At 43.3% G+C, this 27,380-nt stretch overlaps 1 protein-coding gene across 1 annotated transcript in view; it reads right to left on the reverse strand.

Annotated features, from left to right (window-relative positions):
- Positions 1-959: 959 nt before the first annotated feature.
- psip1 (PC4 and SFRS1 interacting protein 1) overlaps positions 960-27,380 on the reverse strand; it is a 45,137-nt gene continuing 18,716 nt past the window's right edge. Inside the window, exons 9-16 of the mRNA XM_033017952.1 lie at positions 21,289-21,526; positions 19,472-19,593; positions 17,037-17,107; positions 15,710-15,780; positions 13,137-13,238; positions 10,938-11,172; positions 6,045-6,174; positions 960-1,808 (exon numbers count right to left, since the gene is read on the reverse strand). Of these exons, the coding sequence (XP_032873843.1) occupies positions 1,712-1,808; positions 6,045-6,174; positions 10,938-11,172; positions 13,137-13,238; positions 15,710-15,780; positions 17,037-17,107; positions 19,472-19,593; positions 21,289-21,526 (1,066 nt within the window). The 3' untranslated portion in view covers positions 960-1,711. The remainder of the gene's footprint in view (positions 1,809-6,044; positions 6,175-10,937; positions 11,173-13,136; positions 13,239-15,709; positions 15,781-17,036; positions 17,108-19,471; positions 19,594-21,288; positions 21,527-27,380) is intronic.

The raw sequence follows: 27,380 nt of genomic DNA on the forward strand, positions 1-27,380 counted from the left end.
TTAATGGAAATCATTCAGCCTGGCTTCAACTAACCTTTTTCAGGTGTAACAACCTTTCCTGGTTTTCTGTCAAGGGGTAATGTTACAGAACATAAACCCCATCCTCATGATGTTTCTTTAGCCTTTGTAGATTCTTTAGATCTTTGTAGATTTCCAATTTACCTCTAGGTATGCACACAAACCATTATGCTGTGTTATTTACCCAACAAGCAGACATCTCATTGGAGCAGCTTTGTGAATGTACTGCAAATTAATTTAATCACATTAAATGATTTTGTGCATCTTTAATGTTTCTCATAGAAATACTTAGCTACCTATTTGCAATCAGAAAGTTTACAATTGGGATAATGAAAGTCATTTAATGCTTCTTCACTACCTGTAATTCCACATAAAGAACAGCATTTGAGCGGTCACCAGAGATGTAATGCTGAGGCTCTTTAAGGTGCTGGTCAGGCCGCATTTGGAGTACTGTGAGCAAATTTGGGCCCCATTTGACAGCACTGGGCCTCTACACGCTGGAATTTAGAAGGTTGAGTGGGGACCTCATTGAAACTTACAGAATAATAAAAGGCATAGATAGAGTGGATGTGGAAAGGATGTTTCCACTGGTGGGAGAGTCCAGGACCAGAGGTCATAGCCTCAGAATCAAAGGGTGCTCTTTTAGAAAGGAGGTGAGGAGGAACCTCTTTAGTCAGAGGGTAGTTAATCTGTGGAACTCATTGCCACAGAGGGCTGTGGAGGCCAAGTTAGTGGATATTTTTAAGGCAGAGAGAGACAAATTCTTGATTAGATCAGGTGTCAAGGGTTATGGGGAGAAGGCAGGAAAATAGGATTAGGAGGCAGAGATCAGCCATGGTGGTGTAGACCCGATGGGCCAAATGGCCTAATTCTACTCCTATAACTTGTGAACCATCCTAATACCAATAGCTTTTCTTCAAAAAAAAAATAATTGATCATTGTTAATGAAGCAAACATTTATTTTAATGCAAGTTCACAGCAAAGTCTACTGCCTAAACTCCCCGCCCCCCCCGCTGATCAAAGCAAAATACACCATGTTAAAAGGACTTCAGTATTACAAAGACTAGTATAAAAATTTAAAAGCAATCCAAAGATGGCTGTGATAACCAATATCTTCACATGGAACCCACTACTGGCTGTTATATAAAAAAAAGCAACTACACTATTGCAAATATTTAGCTACATTTTTTCAGAGCAAATCAAAATATAAAGAAGTCATTAACAACAAATGTTTATGTTACTACCTGCAATTTCAACATACCGAAGCAAAAACTATCTTTGAGTATTTGGCGTCAGAGCAGATTTGGCCTTAATGGGTTAAGACAAAAAAAAATTCAAATACCACCGAATTACTATACATCCAAAAGAAAGGGAAACAATCACCCTCTGAATCATTATACAAAATGTTTTAGAATTGGGTTGGGTTGATGGGGGGGTGGGGGGGGGGAGGAGAACCAAATAAAAAATGTACACCTAGGTTTCGGCAGTTCAATGTGGTAATACTGTGTACTTATTTGCTGTTATGCATTTTTTCTGGGATTTCAAAAAGAGGATATCCAGTGTTAAAAAGCAAATTGTCTACATATTCGAACAGTAATAAAATACAAAAGCAGCACCCAACCCAACCCATCTCCAAACTCCAACACGAGGAGCTGTGTTTTAGACATGTTCACAAATGACAAGTTCAAGTTGCCTAGCTTCCTGTAGGTAACCCCGTCTCCATCTGACCAGTCACAGCATCAGCTGATGACTGTTTTACCAACTGCAATGCATCAGATTGATGCCGTTCACTGAAATGAAAAAAAAAGCATGTTACATTCTCAATTTATTCTTATAAAAGTCAACTTGAGAATCATTTGGTAAATAAAGTTCAATTTAAGACAAACAACAAGAGGTCATTCCGCTTATTATGTCCAAATAGCTATTTAGATTAATCTCACTTCCAAGTACTTAAAGAGCTTATCAAGCGGTTTAAATCAGTTAAATCAGTTTAAAGCGGTAAAGCAGTGGATGTTGTATATATGGACTTCAGTAAGGTTTTTGACAAGGTTCCTCATGGAAGGTTGGTTAAGAAGGTTCAATTGTTGGGTATTAATGGTGGAGTAGCAAGATGGATTCAACAGTGGCTGAATGGGAGATGCCAGAGAATAATGGTGGATGGTTGTTTGTCAGGTTGGAGGCCAGTGACTAGTGGGGTGCCACAGGGATCTGTGTTGGGTCCACTGTTGTTTGTCATGTACATCAATTATCTGGATGATGGTGTAGTAAATTGGATTAGTAAGTATGCAGATGATACTAAGATATGTGGGGTTGTGGATAATGAAGTAGATTTTCAAAGTCTACAGAGAGATTTATGCCAGTTGGAAGAGTGGGCTGAAAGATGGCAGATGGAGTTTAATGCTGATAAGTGTGAGGTGCTACATCTTGGCAGGACAAATCAAAATAGGACGTACATGGTAAATGGTAGGGAATTGAAGAATGCAGGTGAACAGAGGGATCTGAGAATAACTGTGCACAGTTCCCTGAAAGTGGAATCTCATGTAGATAGGGTGGTAAAGAAAGCTTTTGGTGTGCTGGCCTTTATAAATCAGAGCATTGAGTATAGAAGTTGGGATGTAATGTTAAAATTGTACAAGGCATTGGTGAGGCCAATTCTGGAGTATGGTGTACAATTTTGGTCGCCTAATTATAGGAAGGATGTCAACAAAATAGAGAGAGTACAGAGGAGATTTACTAGAATGTTGCCTAGGTTTCAGCAACTAAGTTACAGAGAAAGGTTGAACAAGTTAGGGCTTTATTCTTTGGAGCGCAGAAAGTTAAGGGGGGACTTGATAGAGGTCTTTAAAATGATGAGATAGATAGACAGAGTTGACGTGGATAAGCTTTTCCCACTGAGTAGGGAAGATTCAAACAAGGGGACATGACTTGAGAATTAAGGGACAGATGTTTAGGGGTAACATGAGGGGGAACTTCTTTACTCAGAGAGTGGTGGCTGTGTGGAGTGAGCTTCCAGTGAAGGTGGTGGAGGCAGGTTCGTTTTTATCATTTAAAAATAAATTGGTTAGTTATATGGACGGGAAAGGAATGGAGGGTTATGGTCTGAGCGCAGGTATAAGGGACTAGGGGAGAATACGTGTTCGGCACGGACTAGAAGGGTCGAGATGGCCTGTTTCCGTGCTGTAATTGTTATATGGTTAAATGCAATAGTAGTTTCTACCTTTATCAACCATAATTACAACTGGCACCCACTCAACAAGTTATAATCATTCAATTAATACAACTTATAAAACCCAAGGAACTGCGTTTCTGGACAATTTCTCACAGGATGTGTTATTGTTACCTTTGTTACAAAGGGATAACATTCTTTGTAAAAGCAACCCCACTTTAATAAAAATAATAAAAACTTACAAAATTGTGATTGATAAAAATGAAGTTCTGAATGACTTAAAATACATCTCCACCACAATGTCAGTTAAAACTACCATGCTGATCAAGACTTAATGTAACTATTTACACATTCTTCATGACTTAGCATCAGTTTATTACATTTAAAAAGGTGCTACATCAGTATAAATTAATGTTAATAGATTGGAAGATCCATGGTGAGCTAACCAATTGGACTCAAAATTGGCTTGGAGGAAAGAGTAAAATGGTAGTTGTAGAGACATAAGAGAAAGCAGAAACTGGAATCTGGAGCAAAACAAAGTGCTAGGGAACTCGGCTGGTCAAGCAGCATCTGGGGAGGGTACGGGCTGGTGGCATTTTGAGTCGGGACTCCTGTTTTTCTGATTGAAAGCCTGTGGTCAGTGATGTTGGGCCCATTTTTATTTGTTCTTTACATTAACAATTGCAACAACAATGTAGTTAACATTGTTCCTAAATTTGCAGATGTCACCAATATTGGGTGTATAAGGTGAGAAAAGATGCCTAAGTTTACAACAAGATGTGGATAATGAAGAGGATTTCCTAAGTCTACAGAGTGATTTAGGCCATTTGGAAAAATGGGCTGAAAGATGGCAGATGGAGTTTAATGCTGATAAATGTGAGGTGTTACACCTTGGCAGGACAAATCAAAATAGGACGTACATGATAAATGGTAGGGAATTGAAGAATACAGTTGAACAGAGGGATCTGGGAATAACCGTGCAGTTCCTTGAAGGTGGAATCTCATATAGATAGGGTGGTAAAGAAAGCTTTTGGTATGCTAGCCTTTATAAATCAGAGCATTGAGTATAGAAGTTGGGATGTAATGTTAAAATTGTACAAGGCATTGGTGAGACCAAATCTGGAGTATGGTGTACAATTTTGGTCGCCCAATTATAGGAAGGATGTCAACAAAATAGAGAGAGTACAGAGGAGATTTACTAGAATGTTGCCTGGGTTTCAACAACTAAGTTACAGAGATAGGTTGAATAAGTTAGGTCTTTATTCTCTGGAGCGCAGAAGGTTAAGGGGGGACGATAGAGGTCTTTAAAATGATGAGAGGGATAGACAGAGTTGATGTGATCAAGCTTTTCCCTTTGAGAATAGGGAAGATTCAAACAAGAGGACATGACTTCAGAATTAAGGGACAGAAGTTTAGGGGTAACATGAGGGGGAACTTCTTTACTCAGAGAGTGGTAGCGGTGTGGAATGAGCTTCCAGTGGAAGTGGTGGCGGCAGGTTCGTTGGTATCATTTAAAAATAAATTGGATAGGCATATGGATGAGAAGGGAATGGAGGGTTATGGTATGAGTGCAGGCAGGTGGGACTAGGAGAAAAAAGTGTTCGGCACGGACTTGTAGGGCCGAGATGGCCTGTTTCCGTGCTGTAATCGTTATATGGTTATATGGTTAAGATATAAATCTGTTGGAAAGGTGAGCCAAGGAATGGCAAATGGAAATTACCTGACAAGTGAGACATGTCAAACAGGGGCAGAACCTGCACAGTAAATACTAGAGCCCGACGGTGTTGTAGAACCAAGAGACCAATACAGGTGACCCACAAATGGCCCTGAAAGTGGTGACTCAGGTGGACAAGATAGTGAAGGCATTTGGCTTAATTGGGAAAGGTTTTGAATACAAAAGTGAGAACATGTTACAGCTGTATACAAGTTATTGGAGATATTTTTTTCCTCTTTTTAAAAAATAAAAGTATCGTTATTTGCAGGTACAAAATGACAGTCAAAATACTACTCTTAGGAGACATCTATCAAAAATAAAGAATATACATATGTATGAATCCAAAAAGTCATTACTCTTATCTAAGAAGCACTCAAGCCACTACGGCACCCAGCTGCTCCAGAAAGCAGCCACGATCCCTGTGGACACTGTGTGCTCCCTCTCCAGAGACACTTTTCTGCATTGGATCAGAGCATTGGAGAGATAGAAAACAGTGCATGATTTATCCTTCTTGTGTTTGGAGGGAGAGGGAACGAGAGCAGACCTCCAGGGCACAGAAGGGACATGATTGAGGGATCCATCTATGACAGTGGGGAAGAGAACACCACTCTCACTAAAGAATGAGGACATCTATTCCACTCCATCTCCACTAAAAGTCCATTAACTACCTTCACAGTTCGCAGCTATGTATCCCTCTTCGGCTCACACCTCTTTATGTTTTTAGTCTTTGCCCAACAATTTGCCAAACAGGGAAGCCCATTGCCAGATGTCTTTGTTGTTGGATGTGATTTTCCTGCCTTTTTTCGCTTCCAGAGTTTTTTTTTCTCCACTTCCCCAATTACAATCAATCTGAAGAAAAGTCTGAACCCGAAAAGTCACCTGTTCATTTTCTCCAGAGGTGCTGCCTGACCCGCCAAGTTACTCCAGCTGTGTGTGTCTATCGTTTCTGGAATGCTAACTTGGTCAGCATGGAGAAGTTAGGTCAAAGGCTGCTGTGACTGAAATCAGCTGGTATTGGAAATAAATCACTCTATTCAGCCTGCAATGCTACTGCAAGCAAGATTTTCACAGCACCTGTACCTCACCGTAGTTGTGTACCTAACTATAAATGCTTGACTTGAATTTATTCCTGAGCTTCAAACTCACCTGTTTTGTTGAGGCTGCAGAGAGTCTGTTTTATTTATCTTCTCATCTCCACCCTTGTTCTCTACTCTTTTCAGTGAGTGGCCATTCTCTGCATCTTGTGATACAATTTCTCCATTTACTGTTTTAGCACCTGTGAGTAGAGAAAACAGCCCCATTAGCTTGATTATGGAAGTCACAAACATATGAATATATGGCACATATTGGCCATTCCACCAGCAGTTCCATAACCTAAAAAAAAGTTAACATTATTCAGCCCACTCAAATTTCATATTACAATACACTAGAAGGTAAATGTCTGGAATAAACTACCAGAAGAGTTGGTGGAGACAGATACAATTACAATATTCAGAAGGCATTTGGACAGGCAAGACAGGTTTACAGACCCATTGCACAATGGTCAGCAAGGACAAAGAGCCTGTTTCTATGAGATATGAAAATAGTAGAGTAACAAGATATCCTGTTAGATATCATCCGGAAGGCCATTTTTGGAAGTGGAGGCCTGCTGAAATGAAGAAGACTATTTTTAAAAACTGAATATTCAAAAAGCATCCTGAAAATTCCAAGTTGCGGTCTTTTTAGTTCAAAATTCCTCCTTCCATTCCATTGAATAAAAAGTAGTGATGTTACAATACCCACCTTCAACGGTGCTGCAGTTCTGCCACTGGCCGTGTGTGCGACTTTGTGGGGTGTGGGGTGGGGCAGGATTAAAATCCAGTTTTATTCTGTTTATTGGAGAGGGATTTCCTCGGGCTGGGAGTCGGTGAAGAAAAATCGATCGGTTCCGTTCCCGTTTTTTTTTTTTAATGTACAATTTAATAGTTTTGATTAAAATAACGCCCTCAACGCCTACAACGTGACGGATCGCAAGAACGGGACAAAACAACGTGTAAGTCGTGTATTTTACATATAATCTTGCTTCTTGGGGTGGCTTTAATCTAATTTTATGTTGCGAAAATGTTATTTGGGCCCCATACGAACCTACAGTATCTTTCCTGTCGATATGGGGTTCAAATTCACCGCAAATGCAACGTTCCAATCCAGAAACACGCACTCGCAAGATGATTAAAATTCTCTTTTTTTTTGGACAATCATGTCATAAGAACTAAATCGTCTATATTTTGTGTAATTGTATAATCAATATTTTTATACTAAATATACACAACAGCTTTAGCCGCATTTATTGTGCAAAAAAATAATAATTTTGATTATATTGAAAGTAGATGTTTCTAGATTAATTTATGGGAATTAAACATTCAATTCCTTCCATCTGGCATATTTTCATGACAGTGAGATTTAAAAAGCATGTTATATTATGAATTCTTGTGTGAATGGGATTAGTTTGTTATTTGGATACTTTGGCTATTTAAAACAATTATCCTTTTCTTAAGAAATGTAATGTACAAGACATTCTTGATGGGAAAGTAGTGGGCAAAAAGGCATGTCATGCGTGGTTTGAAGAGCAAAAACTTGTAGTTTACAATGTCAAAATTGAAAAGTTGAGGAAAAACAAGGTGTTGTGGCGTCAGCCTAAACACGGGCCACTCGGGCTCGAACCCTCGTCAGGAGATACGAGGGCGGGCACGTGACGTCATGGGCTAGAGGGAGTGTCCTGGTACTTAAGGTCTCTCACCGCGAGACCTTGAGGAATCGACAGGTAGCTGAGCCCTAGATAACAACCTCGCTCAGCTACAGCAACATTGTATTATAGTTAGCGCACCACCTAACGTGTCACCACTGAATAAATGACTCTTTGAACCGGCCTGACGTCTCACCTTTATTCACCACGTTTGGTGCCGCTACACTGGTGACCCCGACTGTCCAAATTGAAATTTGAACTCTCCTGAAGCACGCAGCCCCGGGAGACCTGATGTCTGCAGCCGGCTGCCCAGCCCTGCAGAACGACGCTGCGGCCAACCCGGCCCTGCAGTGAGTTATGCCGCCTCTACCCCACCAGCTGCTGCTTCCGCTCTCCCGCTCCCGGCAACGGGGCAGGCCGCCTTGTATGATGGCCTCCGAGCTCCCCTGCATGACCTGCCCGGAGCCGACCACCAGAGCAGAGAGGTATTACCAGCTGTTGCTGTTCCACCAGCTGCTGCAGGAGCTGCGAGCGTAGCAGCCTCCTGCCCATACACAGCAACGCCGACGCGCCCGACAGTCCTGGGAGCAGAGAGAGAGTACCTGCCGCTCTCCCGCTCCCGACAATGGGCTAGGCCCACACCCTGCACCGCACCGGGCCTCCCCGCAGACACGGCTCCAGGCCCTGTCCCGGCCTCACCTCACCTGCACCGGGCCTCGCTGCGGACACGGCTGCAGACCCGGCACCGCAACAGGCCTCGCCGCGGCCATGGTTCCACGCCCTGCACCTCACCGGCAGACCCTGATCATATTGAATGGCGGTGCAGGCTCGAAGGGCCGAATAGCCTACTCCTGCACCTATTTTCTATGTTTCTATGCAACAGGCCGGCCGCTGCCCAGGGCCTAGCCACCCGATAGCTCGGGCTTACCCGAGGCGCCTGCCGAAGACGCCCTTTCTTCACCTCACCGGCATGGACTCTGAAGATCCTTGGGCGCTGGCTGCCTGTCCGGCCCAGGAATTCAATCACTAGCGAAGTCTGCTTCAGCCGGCCGGCAAAATGGCCACCGCGGCTGCCTGAAACAAGCGGCTGCGCGACTACAAACATGGCCGCCACGGCCGGCTGGTAGAGAAACTCGAACTCACAAACTTACCGTCCACAGCGCCACCTTCCGGCCGGATGCCGTCCCTGCAGCCTGACTACCGGCAACAGCGCCACCGTCAGATCGGCTGCCGTCACTGCAGCCTGACCACCGGCAACAGCGCCACCGTCAGATCAGCTGCCGTCCCTACAGCCTGACCACCGTCCACAGCACCACCTTCCGGCCGGATGCCGTCCCTACAGCCTGACCACCGGCAACAGCGCCACCGTCAGATCAGCTGCAGTCCCTACAGCCTGACCACCAACCACAGCGCCACCTTCCAGCCGGATGCCGTCACTGCAGCCTCACCACCGTTCACAGCGCCACCTTCCGGCCGGATGCCGTCACTGCAGCCTGAGCACCGGTTGCAGCGCCACAATCAGGCCAGAGGCTGTTATTGCAACACTATACTGCAATATGGTCAATTTGAACTTTGGACACTGATTGCACTGTAATTTGTCTTGTCACTGTTCATTTTGTGTTCACTGCTTTTCCACGCCCGGTTCAGGAATTGTTTTGTTTATTTTATCCAGTTTTCTCCCCTCATCGTAGCTGGGGGCCTTTTTCACAGGACACTCTCCCTTAGCTGGTCGAGGAGATGCGAGTGTGTCTCTTCCGTCCGTCGGTTTCTGCATCGGTCTCCTCGCACCGCTCGGTACCTCGGGATCGCCCACGCAGAGCGTCACTGCGCCCGTGGAGCCTCCATCCCGACTCACGCCGGGGTGTTCCAGACCTACATGCAGGAGTCGCCCTCGACCATGCTATTCCTTCCTCCGGTTCTGGGGGGGGGGGGGGGGTCCTGTGGCGTTAGCCTAAACACGGGCCACTCAGGCTCGAACCCTCGTCAGAAGATACGAGGGCGGGCACGTGACGTCATGGGCTAGAGGGAGTGTCCTGGTACTTAAGGTCTCTCACCGCGAGACCTTGAGGAGTCGACAGGTAGCTGAGCCCGAGATAACAGCCTCGCTCAGCTACAGCAACATTGTATTATAGTTAGCGCACCACCTAACGTGTCACCACTGAATAAATGACTCTTTGAACCGGCCTGACGTCTCACCTTTATTCACCAAGTATGGTGCCGCTACAGTGTACAGAGTTGCTTATTGGTTACAATCTGAGGAGTATGATGATGATGATGCTATTGATTATGATATGCCAATGTACCAGGTAGCAACTGAACTTCTCCATAAAGACTTGGTCTATTGCTAGAAATTGTAATTTATTTACCTATCTGTTATGGACTTACAGCATATAATACAATAATATTAAAGTTCTGATCTTGAGAATATCACAATGGTCAATTTTGTAATTAGCTACAATTAGGTAATTAACTAATGATATGCTTTAATTTCATGTCATCCAAGTAAGATGTTTTATATTTGTTTCAGAATGCATCAATCTATAATAACTCAACATTTCATTCAGTTCCCTTAATTTTTAAGAAAGTTATGGGCTTGTGACTGTCCTCGATCACGGCTTTTGTGTTAGGTCAATGGAAAAGCAATAGGGAACAAGATGCTAATTTCCGAGTATGAAAATGGCCATAACTTTTTTAATACTGAAGATATGAAAGTGAATTAGGTGTCAAATTAAACTTCTTTTATGCTTTATCTGATGGGATAAATTGCAGACTTGATTTTTAAAATCTCAAAATTTTGTAACATTGCTATAAAAAGGTGATAATAAGGAGGGGATGAAAGGCAAGCAAAAACTGGTGCTTAAAAGCTAGATTAGATATTCTGCTCATTGACTAGGCTGTAATGCTTTGTGTTCCTATGCTCATGAGAGCTATGGCAGTAAGACTGACATATAGCATGTGGTTAGGTGACCCAAGAGAGGCAGGTTGAAAAAAAAAATGTCTACTGGTGGTGAAGTGAGATATGCAATCTGTCCACATAAAATTCCAATAATGGAAAATTCCCCATACTCCCTATTATAGAATGACAAATGTAAAATGTCACCTGCAGAGAATTGCAATCCAATAGAATTTAAGGATATCCTGGACACTCTGTTAAGTACCTTGTTCTGAAGGGACAACAATGGAAGATATTGGTTGCCTCATATGCCACAAATTGACCTACATTCCCAAAGGACTTTAAAAAGTACAGAAGTGAACTTAACCCAGTATATTCAGTTAATTCTAAACTAGGCAACATCTAGATAAAAAGTGAAATTTACCCGTCACTTGTTCCTCTGAGTTTTCAGATTTCTGGCTAGTTTCTAGTGGATCATTTTTCTTCTCTTGTTCTCTTGCCTTAGCAGCTTCCTCATGCTGCTTCTGGTCAGCAAGAGATTTGTTCAGTACTTGTGCAATCACAGAATCACCTTCACCAACCAAGAACATGGACTTAAATTTATTGTAAATCATATCTGCCTTGAACATGATATCTTGGCTGGCTTTGTAGTTTCGCATCTATAACAAAAAAATGGCCAATGAAAACAAACCAAAATGAAAGTAGAAAATGTAGTCCTTGTTTCAGGATATCAAGGTCACGCAACTATACAGCAGACAACTGTCTGAAGAAGATTCCGGACCCGAGACATCACCTACCCATATTCTCCAGAGATGCTACCTGACCTGCTGGGGGTTATTCCAGCACTTTTGTCTTTTTTTTTAATACAGCATAAGATATAGGATGATAGAGATGCTGGATGTAACTCATCCGGTCAGGCATCATCTCCGGAGAAAAGGAGTAGTGACAAGTAGAACCCTTCTTCAGTGAGTCAGGGTAGAGGAAAACCAGGTGTATGAAAAGGTAAATAACAAATCACACTTGCACGGATGACTCAAGGAAGATAAAGCCCACAATGGTTGGCTATAAACTTTCAAAAACACAGCATGTGTATTAAGTTTAAGGCCAGCTTGTGAAGCAGCTTGTAATAATCATCTGTCCCAACCAAAGCTAGCTACCAAGCAGCTTAAAATTCTCAAATGGTGCTGATTAGCAGAGCCTGCATATTTTACACGAAGTACATGAATTTTTTGAAAACTTGTTTGATCGGAAATACCAACAAATTAACAATTTAAAATTTGTGGGAAATTCTAGGTCAGGAAAGAATGAGAGCCATTCTCCAAACTGTCCTGAATCTCAGCTAGAATAGCGATTAGAACAAAACAGTTGGTTTCCTTCGACAGGTCAGACAGCATAAACTACCGCTTCTCTTTCTATAGATATTGCCTGTCCTGCTGAGTGTCTTGGGTAGTTTGTTTTATTTCCCCATTTCCAGCATCTGAAGTTTAAAGATTTTTAATTTCACCAAGCTTGCTCTGGTCTGACGGAACAACAAAAAGGGTTTACAGAAGCAAACCTATTACTGCATAAGGGCTAATTTTGCTAGCCCTTGCTGTCTCCTCCCCTTCCTTAACCCTCGAGCTGTCTCCTCCCATCCCCCCGCCCTCGGGCTCCTCCTCCTCCCTTTTTCCTTCCTTCTCTCCCCCACCCCCCATCAGTCTGAAGAAGGGTTTCGGCCCGAAACGTCACCTATTTCCTTCGCTCCATAGATGCTGCTGCACCCGCTGAGTTTCTCCAGCATTTTTGTGTACCCTATTACTGCATTAGATCAGTTCCAACACACAGCATTCTATATTACAGTGCTTTCTCTGCATAATCCCTGTACCAATTTTTTTTTAATTTAAAACTTTCCATACAAGATGAGTCTCTCCTTAAACCAAATATTCTTGGGTACCAACCCCCGTTTTTACGACATAACGTGCAAATAGTTTGCTTCCAATCAACCAATTTAAACTATTGCTTCTATTTTCGCCTTTCTAAAATGTTCACCTGGCTCAGTGCAAACACTTCAATTTTTTTTTTAGAAATCCCCTACATACTTCAGTGGAGAGATTATCTCACATCTCACTTCCTAACTTACCTTTGAAGATCATTTTGGTGTATTCACACTCTTCCACACAAAGAACAAAGGCAAACCCAAAACTAAGAACCAGGGTACACCACGTCAAACTCATCTCCAATCCAAAGAATTTTCAATGATATGCTGGCTGCCGTAGATCATTAATTTATAACTCATTACTAATTTTTCTCTAAAATTTTGTACTCAAACGATAGGGAACAAATAAATTCTACATTGATATTTTTTCTTTGTTTTATTTTTTCTTAATCCTTTGTTATCCACTGATTAATTGTGACAAGCAGGTAACTCAAAGCAAGTTAATAATCCCATGTCTAATTAATCCATTAATATTTAATACTTCGCTTGACAGCCCTTTTAAGAAAGGGATAAACAGAGGTATAATAGATAAGGTAGACAAAAATGCTGGAGAAACTCAGCGGGTGAGGCAGCATCTATGGAGCAAAGGCATAGGTGACATTTTGGGGGCTTGCTTTAAACAAATCTCCCAGTTCTGGACAATCTAACCTTTTTAAGTGTAGCAATCAATTCACTGTGTTTCTGCAGATGCTGTGGAGTGACCTGGAGAGCAGCGAGTTCATCTAGGGCCTCAACACATTTCTTAACATCCTAAAAGAACAGAAATTAGAGGTCACAAAAGATGTTCAAAATATTGTCTTTAATAAGATTATCTCAAAATATGTTTTAAAAACGATGGCTGTCTATCATTAATTTTCTTCTCAATGTGGCTTAAAAATTAACAAAATTCTTATAGAATATAACACAGTACAGCACAGGAACAGGCCTTCACCCCACAATGTTTGTGCCAAACATGATGCCAAGTTAAACTGACCTCATCTTCCTGGGTCCACAGGATCCACATCCCTCTAATCTTTGCAATTCCACATGCCTATGTAAAAGCCTTTTAAAGCCACAATTGTTTGATGGTGCCTCCATCCGCCTCCACCACCCACCCTGGCAAAGTGCTCCAAGCCCTCACCACTCGTGTAAAAAATGTACCTCACACATCTCTATTAACCCCCCCCCCCCCCCCAATCTATAGCGCTGCCCTCTTGTTTTGGATGAGATGCTCCTAGATACTTTGATTAAGTCTCCCTGCAACTTCCGCCGTTCCAGAGAAAACAGTTCAAGTTTACCCAACCTCTCCTTGCAGCTGAAATCCTCTAATCCAGGCATCATTCTGGTAAACCTCCTCAGCTCCTCTCCAAAGCCTCATCCTCGGCCAAAAGGCACGTCATAGTAGCAATGAGAGCAAGTTGGAGCATCGCGAGCATAGAGGGACCCCTGCCGCCGAGAACGAGGAGGGGTTCCGCGCTGAAGAGCTCATCCTGGCGGGGGGGCTGCCGAGAACAATGACGGGACCCGGCAGGGGGGGGACGTCTGCTGCCACGTGCGCCGGCAAGCAGGATAGGACTGCTTGGTAAACATTTGTGACTTTTATCAGCGGCAGAAATGTGGTGACATTTGGGTACTGCCTCGGTGTGGTCTGTTATATGGCTTTACTGGGTTGTATACAAAACAAAACATTTCACTGAACCTAGGTACAATTGACAACAAAGTATCGTGGAATCAATGAATCATTGAACTGACGTCAGGCTCAACAGCCCGTAGTTCCCTGGCTTGCCCTTTCTGCCATTCTTTAATAATGGTACAACATTAGCCAGCTTTCCCGGAACTTCACTTGTGGATAAAGCTGATGCAAATGTCTCTCCCCAAGAGCCTCAGCATTTTCTTGCATCATATCCTATGGATCTGAGGGTGCACTTGGTCAGACCATGGGGATTTATCCATTTATCCAGTTTAATGCACTTCAAGGTCTCTCTGTTCAATAACACCCCCAGGGCACTTCCATTCAGTGTATATTCTGGCTGGGTGTAAACACCGACAAATGGAATCTGATGCATTTGTTAAGTTAGCTCTATCTATAAGTAAGTAAGTTTATTGGCCAAGTATTCACATACAAGGAATTTGCCTTGGTGCTCCGCCCACAAGTAACAACATGACATACAGTGACAGTTACGACTGACTCAGAAAACACTAAACATTAATAATAATAAAACATTAATGATAAAACACCATTGATCAAGCATGTGAACCAACAAAATACCAGATCAAAGGGAAGCAACAGATTTTTGGCTGTTGAGTAGAGCAACTACTCGTGGATAAAAACTGTTTTTATGTCTGGCTATGGCAGCTTAGACAGTCCGGAGTCGCCTTCCAGAGGGAAGCGACTCAAAGAGTTTGTGGCCAGGGTGAGAGGGGTCAGAGATGATCTTGCCCGCTCGCTTCCTGGCCCTTGCAGTGTACAGTTCATCAATGGAGGGAAGGTTGCAGCCAATAACCTTCTCAGCTGATCGGACGATTCGCTGCTGCCTCCAGGTGTCGTGCTTGGTGGCTGAGCCAAACCAGACCATGATGGAGAAGGTGAGAACAGACTCTACGATGGCCGTATAGAATTGGACCATCATTGCCTGTGGCAGATTGTGCTTCCTCAGCTGCCGCAGGAAGTACATCCTCTGTTGTGCCTTTTTGACTGTGGAGTCGATGGTAGCCCCCCACTTAAGGTCCTTGGAGATGATTGTTCCCAGGAACTTAAAAGACTCCACAGATGAGACTGTGCTGTTGTTGATGGTGAGTGGGGTGAGGGGAGGGGGAGCTCTCCTAAAGTCTACAATCAATTCCACTGCCACCCCTTTATCAGTTTCCCATTTGATCTGGATCCTGTTGTAACCTTGGACGATCTCCATTACTGTTTACCACACTTCCAATGTAAATACCATGTAATTCTCATCCATGGTTAATACATATGATCTATTTACCCTATACGAGATGCCTGATATGTGAGAAACACCTGCTTTACAATGTATGCCAATCTCAGAATTAATATCCAAAAATTTACTTGGTTTATTTTACTTGACGACCATGTGGTGCCCTCTGCTTATTTTAAATCAACCGAATATTTTTTTTTCTAAATATTGTCAAACATAACCATTTGTAACAATCTACTCCTTAAACATGGAAGATCCATTTCTGTGCGAAGTGGAAATGTTATATTCAATCAACTAATTCTGAATACTTACTTGTTTGTCAATCTTCAGTGACAATTTAATTTCACTGTGCAATTTTTGTAGCCTCAATTCCATTGACATTTCTGTGAACAAAGATGAACAAAGTCATATTTTATATATTCAGTCTGCTCTTCTGATGATAGTACAGTAAACCCTTGTTTTAACAGACCTCTTTATAACAGATGTGTATGAAGGAACTGCAGAAGCTGGTTTAAACCATAGACACAAAATGCTGGAGTAACTCAGCAGAACAGGCAGCATCTCTGGAGAGAAAGGGTTACGTTTCGGGTCGAGACTCGTCTTCAGACTGACGACAGGGGGGAGATAGATAATGAAGTGTGAAGGTGGGAAAACAGGGCAAGGGGAATGGATATCAAGAAAACTGTAGAATAGATCATTGTTAGCTGGGAGAAGGTAACAACAAAGCAAACAGATAAAATGTAGTCGTAGACAGTAAGACTGGTCGGGGAACTGGGAAGGGATGGAGAGAGAGAAAGCAAGGTTACTTGAAGTTAGAGAACTCAATGTTCATACTGCTGGGGTGTAAGCTGCCCAAGCGAAATATGAGGTGCTGTTGTATATCAGTGCTGTTGTATATCCTGTACATCGACGAGACCAAGCGTAGGCTCGGCGACTGTTTTGCTGAACACCTCCGCTCAGTCCGCCTGAACCTACCTGATCTCCCTGGACTAGCACTCTTTAAACTGGACTCTTTAAACCCCCTCCCAATCCCACAATGAACTTTCTGTCCTGGGCCTCCTCCATTGTCAGTGAGGCCCAGTGCAATTTGGAGGGACAGCACCTCACATTTCGCTCTCCAGCCGCATTCAAAAAGGTGACGACGGAAAAAGTCCAGTCTCAGCCAAAAGCAGAAAAACCCAAGGCAACAGCAGCCAAAACAAATTTTAAAAAAAACACACCTTGTAAAGACCTGAACAACAGCTCTTCTCAGATCTACCCATATTTCTCAGAAAATAACTAATCCTGACTCAAGTGATCCAGAATACGCTCAGTGCCAGGGGTAGGTAATTTCCATTACTGGGGATCCATCGTAACTTATTGACATTCACTGCACCCGCCCTGTCCCCAGTCTCTGATGTAAAATACTGTACAGACAATGGACTGTCTGGACAAAGCCTCCCTCGGACTGGAGATGTGTTCAGTATCAGGCTCAGTTCAAAGCTGTTTTCTTCTCTGCAAGATGGTAAAACCGACGAGAATACTTATACTATGATAATACCTTACTCAGGCAATAACGGGCACCATTACCCCCAACACCCCACCCATTGTTCCGTTATAATGAAGGTTTGCTGTATAATAAAATCGGACTGGTGCATACCTCTTTTTTTCTCTATTTTCTTGAAGTTGAGTTTTTCTTCTTTTTTTCCTTCTTTCTCCTCTTTGCCTTGTCTAGATGCAAAGATACATTGGAATTTAATTAATAAAGCTCAGCGGGGAAAACAGACAGCTTTGCTTAAGGTTTCTGCCACATGCACTCCCAGTTAGATTTTCACCTCTGTGCCCAGGCCCAGAAAAGTCTTGTTTACATTTGTTAACTTCATCCTCATTACACATGAATTGCTTTTACAAACTGTTCTTCAACCTACATTGTGCCTCTGATTAAGCCACAAGGATTATTAATTAATCACCCATTACATCGAACCATCCACCCATCAAATTTATACCACAATGAAATATCTGCATTTCTCTAATCACTCCTATATTTTAACCTTGTTCACAACGATCATGCCCTCAGCCAGACACACGCTGAAATTTTCTCCTTGTTGTCTAAATTTTGCCTATATTCCTCTAAACTATTCCTATCTATGTACCTGATGAAATACCTTTTAAACTTTGTAATTGTACCTCCCTCAACCACTTACTCTGGCAGCATGTTCCACGTAACCCACCATTTTGTGTGGAAACATTTGCCCCTCGGCCAACCTTAACATTTTTGTCCTCTCACCTTAAACATATGCTTTACAATCCCCAAAATTGGGACAAATACTGTGACCACCTAGCTCAGGGGTTCCCAACCTTTTTCGTCCCATTTACCCCTGGCAACTTTAATAGCACATAACAATGTTATTTCACTTATTTATGAACAACTAATGATGAACAGATACCAGAACCAAACACAGTCAGTCAATGAGAAAAAATATGTACAAATCCAGAATCAACAAATTTACCCCCTGTGTAGGTGGAATTTACCCCCTGGGGGTAAATGTACCCCAGGTTGGGAACCCTTGGCCTAGCTTATCTATGTTCTGCCATTGTATAAACTCTGTAATAGGGTCACTCCTCAGCCTCCTTCACTCTTGCGAGAATAGTCCTAGGGTTTACAGTCTCTACTTATAGATTCATACAGCACAGAAACAGGGTCTTCGGCCCAACTCTTGAATGCCGGCCAGGATACCACATCTAAGCCTATCACACTTATCTGCATTTGGTCCACATCCCTCTAAATCTGACATATCCATGAACCTACCTATCCAAGTGCCTTTTCAATGCTGTTATGGTACTTGCTCCTGTGACTTATGAACATCATGCAGACTACCGACAATCAGTCCTTGCCATTCCAAATGCAGATAGTTCCTGGCTCCCAGAATCTCCACCAATAACATTTCTAGCACTGATGTTGGGCTCCTGGGCCTGCAATTCTCTGGCTTGCCCTTGTAGACCTTCTTATATAAAGGCACAACATTTGGCATTCTCCAGTCTTATGGCACATCAACCCTGGCTAAGGAAGGTATAAAAATCCCTAACAAGACCACAGTAATTTCTTCCCTTACTTCCCACAACATCAAAGACACACTAGATGAGGCCCTGAGATTTATTCACCATTGTCCTCCTCAACACCCCCATCACCTTATGTTTCATAGAATTGCCTAACTCTGACAAGCAAGTAGCAAAATAAACAATGCACACTTAGTCTACAAACCTCTAGCTTCAGGAAGCCCAATATTAAATAAAAGCATCTAGAGGGAGATTGATAGAAACATAGAAAAACAGAAAAATAGGTGCAGGAGTAGGTCACTCAGCCCCTTGAGCCAGCACCTCCATTCAATATGATCATAGATAATCATCTAAATTCAGTACCCCGTTCCTGCTTTTTCCCCATGTCCCTTGATTCCTTTAGCCCTCAGAGCTAAATCTAAAGGGCATGTCCCACTTGCATGCGATTGCGTGCGTTTGGCGCGACCAAACGGAAGCGGAGTTCACGCGAAGTTCGTGCATGACGTCATTTGTGTCATGCTTACCAATCAGCTGGGCAGGAGGTGGGCCGACTGAATTTGGGCGTTGAACGCCGTCGGGCGTAGACGTCATCACGCAACGCCACGCGGGGCGGTGACATCATCGCGCAACGCCATGCGCCTACGTGCCGACAGGCCGTTGGCGCGCAAAGATTTCGGCCACTGTCGGAATTTCGGAGCCCCACAACTCCGCGCTTCTAAGTGGGACCAGCCCGCGTGGCCATAGGGTGCCCGTACGCCTCAAGCGACCACGAGGTCGTGTAATTTACGAGTCAAGGTCGCGTAAGTGGGACAGGCCCTTAACTCTCTCTTGAAAACATCCAGTGAATTGGCCTCCGCTTCCTTCTGTGGCAGAAAATTCCACAGATTCACAACTCTCTGGGCGAAGAAGTTTTTCCTAATCTCAGTCCTAAATGGCCTACCCCTTATTCTTAAACTAAGATTCAGAGCTGTCACTTGAAGAAAACATTTTCAATAATGAATCCCATTAAAGAAAAATGTAACAGAAAATGGTGCTTACTGGTCATCTTTCTTGTTCTCTTCCACCTTGCGTAGCTTCTCCTCTTGGTCCTTGTCATTCTGCTTTTTCATTACATTTCGTCTATTACCAACATCCCATTTTGTCTTCTTTATTTTTTCTTCCTTTTAATGTAGATGGTAATAGACAGTGTCATAGATGAGGGGAGAGAGATACAATGCAAAAGGAATATTAAAAACATCTTGCTGTGTTTTCTTCAATGACAACAGTTTATAATTACAAGTATCTTGGTGCACAGTGATCCATAAGCAATTAGTTCTGCATGGAGCTCTAACCTGAAAACACGACATACATTAAAATATGTAGTTTCTTCAAGGGGTAAGATGTAGATTTTCTTGCTTTATGACCAAAGTAAACAACTGCATAAATCACAAAGCTTAATGTCGCTTCAATTATCAATAGCAGCTTCTGGTTCTCCCAGTGAAACTGGCAAACTAAATATCGTTGAACTGTTTTTCAGGCTGAAAATTGTGAGGAGGGAATAATTGAAAGCATTCAACAACAATTACATTAATAAATCACTTCAGAATAACCACAGAATATGGAAAATTAGGAGTTTTATTTGGAATAGAAAGGTAAACCCCATTTTACTTTAAATATTTGGATGGTGTGAAAATATTTGTTTAGTTTAGAGATACGGCATGGAAACAGGCTCTTCAACAAACAGAGTCCACGTCAACCATCCATTCACACTAGTTCTGTTATCCCACTTTCTCATCCACTCCCTGCACACTAAAGGCAATTTACAGAGGGCAATTAATCTATCAACTCACACGTCTTTGGGATTATGGGAGGAAACTGGAGCACCAAGAGGAAATCCATGCGGTCACAGGGAGAGCATGAAAACTCCTCACAGACAGCACCACAGGTCAGGATCGAAGCCTGATATCTGGCAGCAGCTCTACCAGCTGCACCACTATGCCGCCTTAATTTGTAGTTATTTTCTTCAAGTTTACTTTAGAGTCAAACACCCCTTCAGCCTAACTAGCCCTTGCCGACCAAAATGCTCCATCTACACTCGTCCCATCTGCCCGTGTTTGGCTATCGAAATCTTTCCTATCCATATACCCGTCCGAAGCCTTTTAGATGTTGTTATAGTACCGAACAACATCCCACAAATACAAGGACGAACATATCAATTTTTCAAACTTGTTAAAAACTTCAATCAACATTTCCAAGCGATCTGCATAGGAAGCAACTTTTCAGATGAAAGCATTTAATTAATCCCATACCCAATATTTGACAGGGTTTCAGAGAGGCAGAACAGAGACATCAATTCATGCACCATGCCTTTACAAAGGTAAAAGTCAATCTTCCTCCTATCAGAACATAAACAAGTTGCATCATCACCAACTTTCACCTTCCTTTAATGGAAGAAATGAACAAATATGAAACAGGTTCCCATAATAGAATTGGATCTCTAATCTGTCCCCATACTTTAGATGTGTAGGAAAGAACTGCAGATGCTGGTTTATATCGAAGAAAGACACAAAATGCAGGAGTAACTCAGTGGGACAGGCAGCATCTCTGGATAGAAGGAATGGGTGACGTTTCAAGTCGATACCCTACAGTCTGAAGAAGGGTCTCGACCCGAAAAGTCACCCATTCCTTCTCTCCTGAGATGCTGCCTGTCCTGGTGAGTTACTCCAGCATTTTGTGTCTATTTCTTGGTTTCTTGGTCCTCCAAAATATTCCAAATGGAATTTAAACTGGAGGTGGTGGAGGGAAGCCAGAAAGGGTTTTTGGGAAGAACGAGCTACCTTAAATTTCCCATACTTTAGATATTGGTCAGTACGTACTTCATTATCTGGCTCCTCCTCTTCTGACTCTGAGGTTGACTTTGTTTTGCTGTTCTTTCTTCGCTTGGGTTCAGCAGGGTTTTTCTTTCCTTCCTTTTTAACCAGTTCCTTTTTCGGTTTCTCCAACTTTTTCTCCTCTTTCTCCTCTTCCTTCACTTTTTTGAGCTCTTGTTGTTTCTTTCGCTTTTCCTCCACCGCTACCTTCTTCTCATCAGCTTTGTTAACACCGTCATTCTCACTGGCAGCACAAATTGGTGGTCATGTTAAGTTTAAAGCAAGCATTGTAAGAACATGTAAAGTTAAAAAAAAGAGTTGCAAACAATTTTTTGCATTCAGTCAGTTGCAGTAAACCCGTTTCCTACTTCTTTCCTCAATTGCATTTAATCTGGAAGATGAACCTTAAAATTAGGAAGCACATCATCCCACTAAAATAAATGTAAGAAAAAATATAGAACCCTTCCAAGATACTTGCTTGGAGGTAGGAGGCACAGGTTGATCGTGGAGAGTTGTTTTACAGATTGCAGACCTGCAGCCAGCGGTGTGCTACAGGAACTGGTACTCAATCCTGTTATTTTCCATATATATGAATGATCTGGATAAGAATGTAGGTAGCATGATGAGCATGTTTGCCGATGACACTAAATTGGTGCTATAATGGACAGTGAAGGCCAATATCAACTGATCAACTAGAAAAGTGGGCAGAGGAATTTAACCTAGACAAATATGAGTGATGCATTTTGGCAAGTTAAACCAGGCCAGGTAAGTCACAGCTATGGTAGAGATGTTGAATAGAGAGAATTAGAGGTACAAGTACATAGTTCCCTGAAAGTGGTGGCATAGTAGACAGGGTGACAATGAAGAGCTATGACATACTTGCCTTCATTGAGTGTGGCACTGATTTGAATGTCAGGTTCCAGCTGTGCAAAACAGTGGTGAGTTGGTACTTGAAGTATTGTGTTCGTACTTGCGTCTCTGGTCGCCAAGCTATAGGACGGATGTGATTAACCAAGAGGTGGTTCAGAAAAGATTCACAAGGATGTTGCCTGGACTGGAGGGCTTGAGTTATGAGCAGAGATTGAATAGGCTGGGGGCATTTTCCCTTGGGTGAAAGTGACTGAGAGTTTACCTTAGAGATTTATAAAATGAAGACAGGAATAGATAAAGTGGATGGCCAGTCTTTCCCCCCAGGTTATGGAGCCCAAAACTAAAGTGCTCCCTTTAAGGTTAAGGTGAAAGATTTAGGGAATCTGAGGGGCATTTTTTTCCACACAGTCAGCAGCGAGTACATGGAATGAAGGGCCCAAGGTAGAAGCTGGAATAATTTATTTGTGATATATACAAATGGCCTAAGGGAAAATAAAATTGTGTGGGCACCGCAGTAATTTTGGAGATTACACCAAAATTGGCAGAACTGTGGAAAGGGAGGAAAGTTGACAAAGGATGAAGAAGGATATAGATCAGTTAGAAAAATGGACAGAGATGTGCCAGATGAGAAATGGCTGATAGTGGTTAATACAGACAAGTGGAAGTTGTTGTACTTTGAGGTCAAATGCAAGAGGAAAGTACGGTGGCACAGCAGTAGAGTTGCTGCCGTACAGTGCTTGCAGCGCCGGAGACCCGGGTTTAATCCCGACTACGGGTTCTGTCTGCATGGAGTTTGTACGTTCTCCCCATCACCGCGTGGGTTTTCTCCGAGATCTTCGGTTTCCTCCCACACTCCAAAGTCGTACAGGGTTGTAGGTTAATTGGCTTGGTACGTGTAAATTGTCCCTAGTGTGTTAGGGTAGTGTTCATGTGCGGGGATCGCTGGTCAGTGCGGACTCGGTGGGCCTGTTTCCGCTCTAAACTATATAGTAAATGACAGGATCCTGGGGAGCGTTGAGATACAAAGGGATCTTGGGGTGCAAATACATGAATTATTGAATACATGAATTTCACTTCATGAAAGTGGCAACACAAGTAGACAGATAGTAAAGAAGGCACATGGCATGTTTGCCTTCATCAGTTGAATCATTGAATACAAGAAATCATGATGCAGCTCTAGGCTGCATGTGGAGTAATGCACGCAGTTAGGGTTGCCAAATTACAGAAAGGAGTTGGAGGCTTTGGAGTGTTTACCAGAATGCTGCCTGGATTAGGGGGTATTAGCTGTAAGAAGAGTCAGTCATTCAGCAAAACAAGCCCGTGTGCCCAACATATTTATGCTGACCAAGATGCCCCATCTAAGCTAGTCCCATTTACCTGCATTTGGCCCAAATCCCTCGAAACCTTTCCTGTGTATTTACCCGTCCAAGCGTCTTTTAAATGGTGTTATTGTACCTACCTCAACTACCTCATCTGGCAGCTCGGTCTATCTATACAGTAAACCTTTGTTATAATCGACCGTGGGGTGGGGAAATGTGCCATTATTGTCGACAATATGCTACGACAGAGGTATTATCGTTGTATGTAGTTTAAACAAAGAACTACAGTAGATTATGGTTAAAATACAAAAGGATACAAAATGCTGGAGTAACTCAACAGATGAGGCAGCATCGTTTGGGAACATGGATAGGTGACTTCGGGACCCTTCTTCAGGACTGATTCAGTCTGCTGAGCTGCTCCAGCACCCAGTGTAATTTCACCGATAAACTTGGCGCTGGTGCCACTGGTCTGCACCAGCGAGCTCCTCCCCATCAGCTACCATACAGTTCGGCTGCCAAGGCAGCCTACACCACATACTGCCTGTACATGATCCATATCCTTCTATCCCACTTGCATGTGCCTATCTAAAAACATATTTAACACCACTACCGCATCTGCCTCCACATCCACCCCTGGCAATACATTCCGGGCGTCCACCTTAAAGTTGTGCCCTCTAATGTTGGTCATTTCCACCCTGGGGGATAAAGGTTCTGATTGTCTACCCTATCTATGCCTCTCAAACTTTTATATACTTCTATCAAGTCTCCCCTCAATTTCCATCCAGAGAAAACACCCCAAGTCTATCAACTCCCTGTAGCTCCAATCCAGGCAGCATTCTGGTACACCTCCTCTGCACCCTCTACAAAGCCTCCACATCTTTCCTGTAATGGGGTGACCAGAACTGCACTCAAAGGCAAGTAATATGCCAACCTTGGGCTTACAGCTAATTGAGTCTCAATGCTTGTCCAAACCTACTGCAACCTGGTACTCACAGTCAAGTAAAACATCCCTTGCTTCTTTATCCCATCAAAATAATCCCAATATCAAAATAAATCCTATCCATCTAAAGGATCTTTTAGGACACCAAAACAAAGTGAATGAGTAATCCAAATAGTGTAATTTGAATGAGAGAACCCTTTCCTCTGGTTCTCATAGCCAAATTAAAATGTAATATTAAATTTAGAGCTAGATCCATTGGGTCCATTAGAGGTTGTTGATAGCACCTGACAGTTGTGGTGGAAGGATGTCAAGAGTCAAGATTGTTTTATTGTCTTATGTCCCAAAATGGAACAATTATATTCTTAAGGGCCTGTCCCACGAGCATGCGACCTGCATGCGGCAAGCGGGACCAAACCGGAAGTGTGGGCCGCGCGGAGGTTCGAGTGATCACCGTACAGGACTGGTCCCACCAGCATGCGCGACCAAACCGGAAGCGGGGGCCGTGCGGAGGTCGAGTGAGTGACGTGAAGTTCGAGCGAAGTCCGCGGGAAGTTCGCGCGTGACGTATGGCGTCAAGACGCTGCGTGCTGCATCGAGACGCTGCGCAGGCCCCGCTGAGGCGGTGCGTACGGCGTTGAGGCGGCTGCGGGCCGGCAGACCATTGCCGCGCGGAATTTTTGAACACGGTCAGTTTTTCGGAGCCCTGTGCGATGTCGGGACCTGCTCCGCACAACTCCATACGGCTCAGGCGATCGAAGTGGGACTGGCCCCGCGAGGCCGTACGGCTCAAGCGATCACGTTAGGTCGCACTTGCCGCATGGAGTCGCATGCTCGTGGGACAGGCCCTTTACTTGCAGCAGCACGACAGATATGCAATTTCATAGTGCTCTACAAACGATAATAGTGCACAGATAAAAACAATGCCCCATGTCAATGTAGTTCAAAACTTACTTGGAGGTTGCAATATTTAATCATTTAATTGTTTAATTTATTGTCACATGTACCGAAGTACAGTGAAAAGCTTTTCTTGCGTGCTAACCAGTCAGTGGAAAGACAATACATGATTACAATTGAGCCAGCCACAGTGTACAGATACATGATAAAAGGAATAACATATACTGCATGACAAAGTCCAGTAAAGTCCGATTAAAGATAGTCCAATGAGGTAATAGTAGCTCAGGACCATTCTCTAGATTTTCCTGATGGTCATGGTAATAGCTTGATGGTTGCAGGGTTGTATTCTGGCTGGCTGTCTGTTACCAGTGGAGTTCCGCAGAGATCTGTGCTAGGACCTCCGCACATATAAAAGAAATGGACGCAAAATTGGTAAAGTGGTGGTCAGTAAAAAGGGCTGTCAAAATATACAGCGAGATATAGATTATCCACAGAAATGGACGATGAAATGGTAGATGGGATTCAGTCCAAGCAATTGTGAAGTTTTTTTTTTAGAGATACAGTATGGAAACAGGCAACCATGAATCTCCCACTCATACTACTTCTATGTAATCCCAATGTTGCATTCACTCCCAACACAGAAGGGACAATTTACAAAAGCAAATTAATCTTCAAACCAGTCTTTCGGATGTGGGAGGAAACCAGAAGAAACCCTCGCGGTCACAGGAAGAACTTACAAACTCCGCACAGTGAGCACCAGAGAACAGGATCGAACGCGGGTCTCTGACGTGGTGAGGCAAGAGTTCTACCAGCTGCACCACTGTGCGCCCTTTAATACTCTTTACACCTTGGGAGGTTGAATGCGAGGGGAAATGGCAAGCCCTTAACAACCTTGATGTACAGAGGGATCTTGACAACACAAGTAGATCGAGTGGCAAAGGTGACATATGGCTGTTTGCCTTCATTGGTCAAGCATTGAGTACAAGAGTCAGGAAATCATGCTACAGCTTTATAAAACTTTGGTTAGGCTGCATTTTGAGTAGTGTGCAGCTGTGGCCATCCATTACAGGAATGGTGTGGAGGCTTTGGACAGGGTGCAGAAGAGGTTTATAAGAATGCTGCCTGGATAAAAGGAGAGGTTGAACAAATCTGGATTGTTTTTCTGGAATGTTCAGAGACTGAGGGGAGATGCGCTAAAAGTGCATAAAATTATAGAAGGCATCGATAGAATAGACAGTCAGAACTTCCCCCCTCAGTGAAAATGTCAAGGACTAGAGGATATAAATTTAAGGTTAGAGGGGAAAGGTTAAAAGGGATGTGTGTGAACATTTTTTGTTAGACACAGACTGGTGGGTGTCTGCAAAGCGTTGCCAGAGGGAGAAGTGCAGGCAGATACGATAGCTGCATTTAAGGTACTTTTAGATAGGTACCTGGATATACAGGTAATGGAGGGATATTATAGATCACGTGAGGCAGAGGAGGTTAATTTTACTTGGCATCATGTTCGGCATGGACATTGTGGGCCTTTACCTCCCCCCTCGACTCCATCGAAGGACCCAAACAGTCTTTCCAGGCGAGGCAAAGGTTCACTTGCATCTCCTCCAACCTCATCTACTGTATCCGTTGTTCAAGGTGTCAACTTCTCTACATCGGCGAGACCAAGCGCAGGCTCGACGATCGTTTCGCTGAACACCTCAGCTCAGTCCATCTTAACCTACCTGATCTCCCGGTGGCTCCCCAGTGATATGAACATTGACTTCTCTAACTTCATATAGCCCTTGCTTTCTCTCTCCATCCCCTCCCCCTTCCCAGTTCTCCCACCAGTCTTACTGTCTCTGCCTATATTCTATCTTTGTCCCGCTCCTCCCCTGACATCAGTCTGAAGAAGGGTCTTGACCCGAAACGTCACCCATTCCTTCTCTCCAGAGATGCTGCCTGTCCGGCTGAGTTACTCCAGCATTTTGTGTCTACCTTCTTAGCACACCTGTTGGAGAAAAACCAAAGCCCCACTAGATTTCCCCAAGTTGACATAAGCATCCCATGGAAATACTCTGAAAGGAAATTTACCAATGTTT

Source organism: Amblyraja radiata, chromosome 3, assembly GCF_010909765.2.
Source record: "Amblyraja radiata isolate CabotCenter1 chromosome 3, sAmbRad1.1.pri, whole genome shotgun sequence".
Classification (NCBI taxonomy): Eukaryota; Metazoa; Chordata; class Chondrichthyes; order Rajiformes; family Rajidae; genus Amblyraja; species Amblyraja radiata.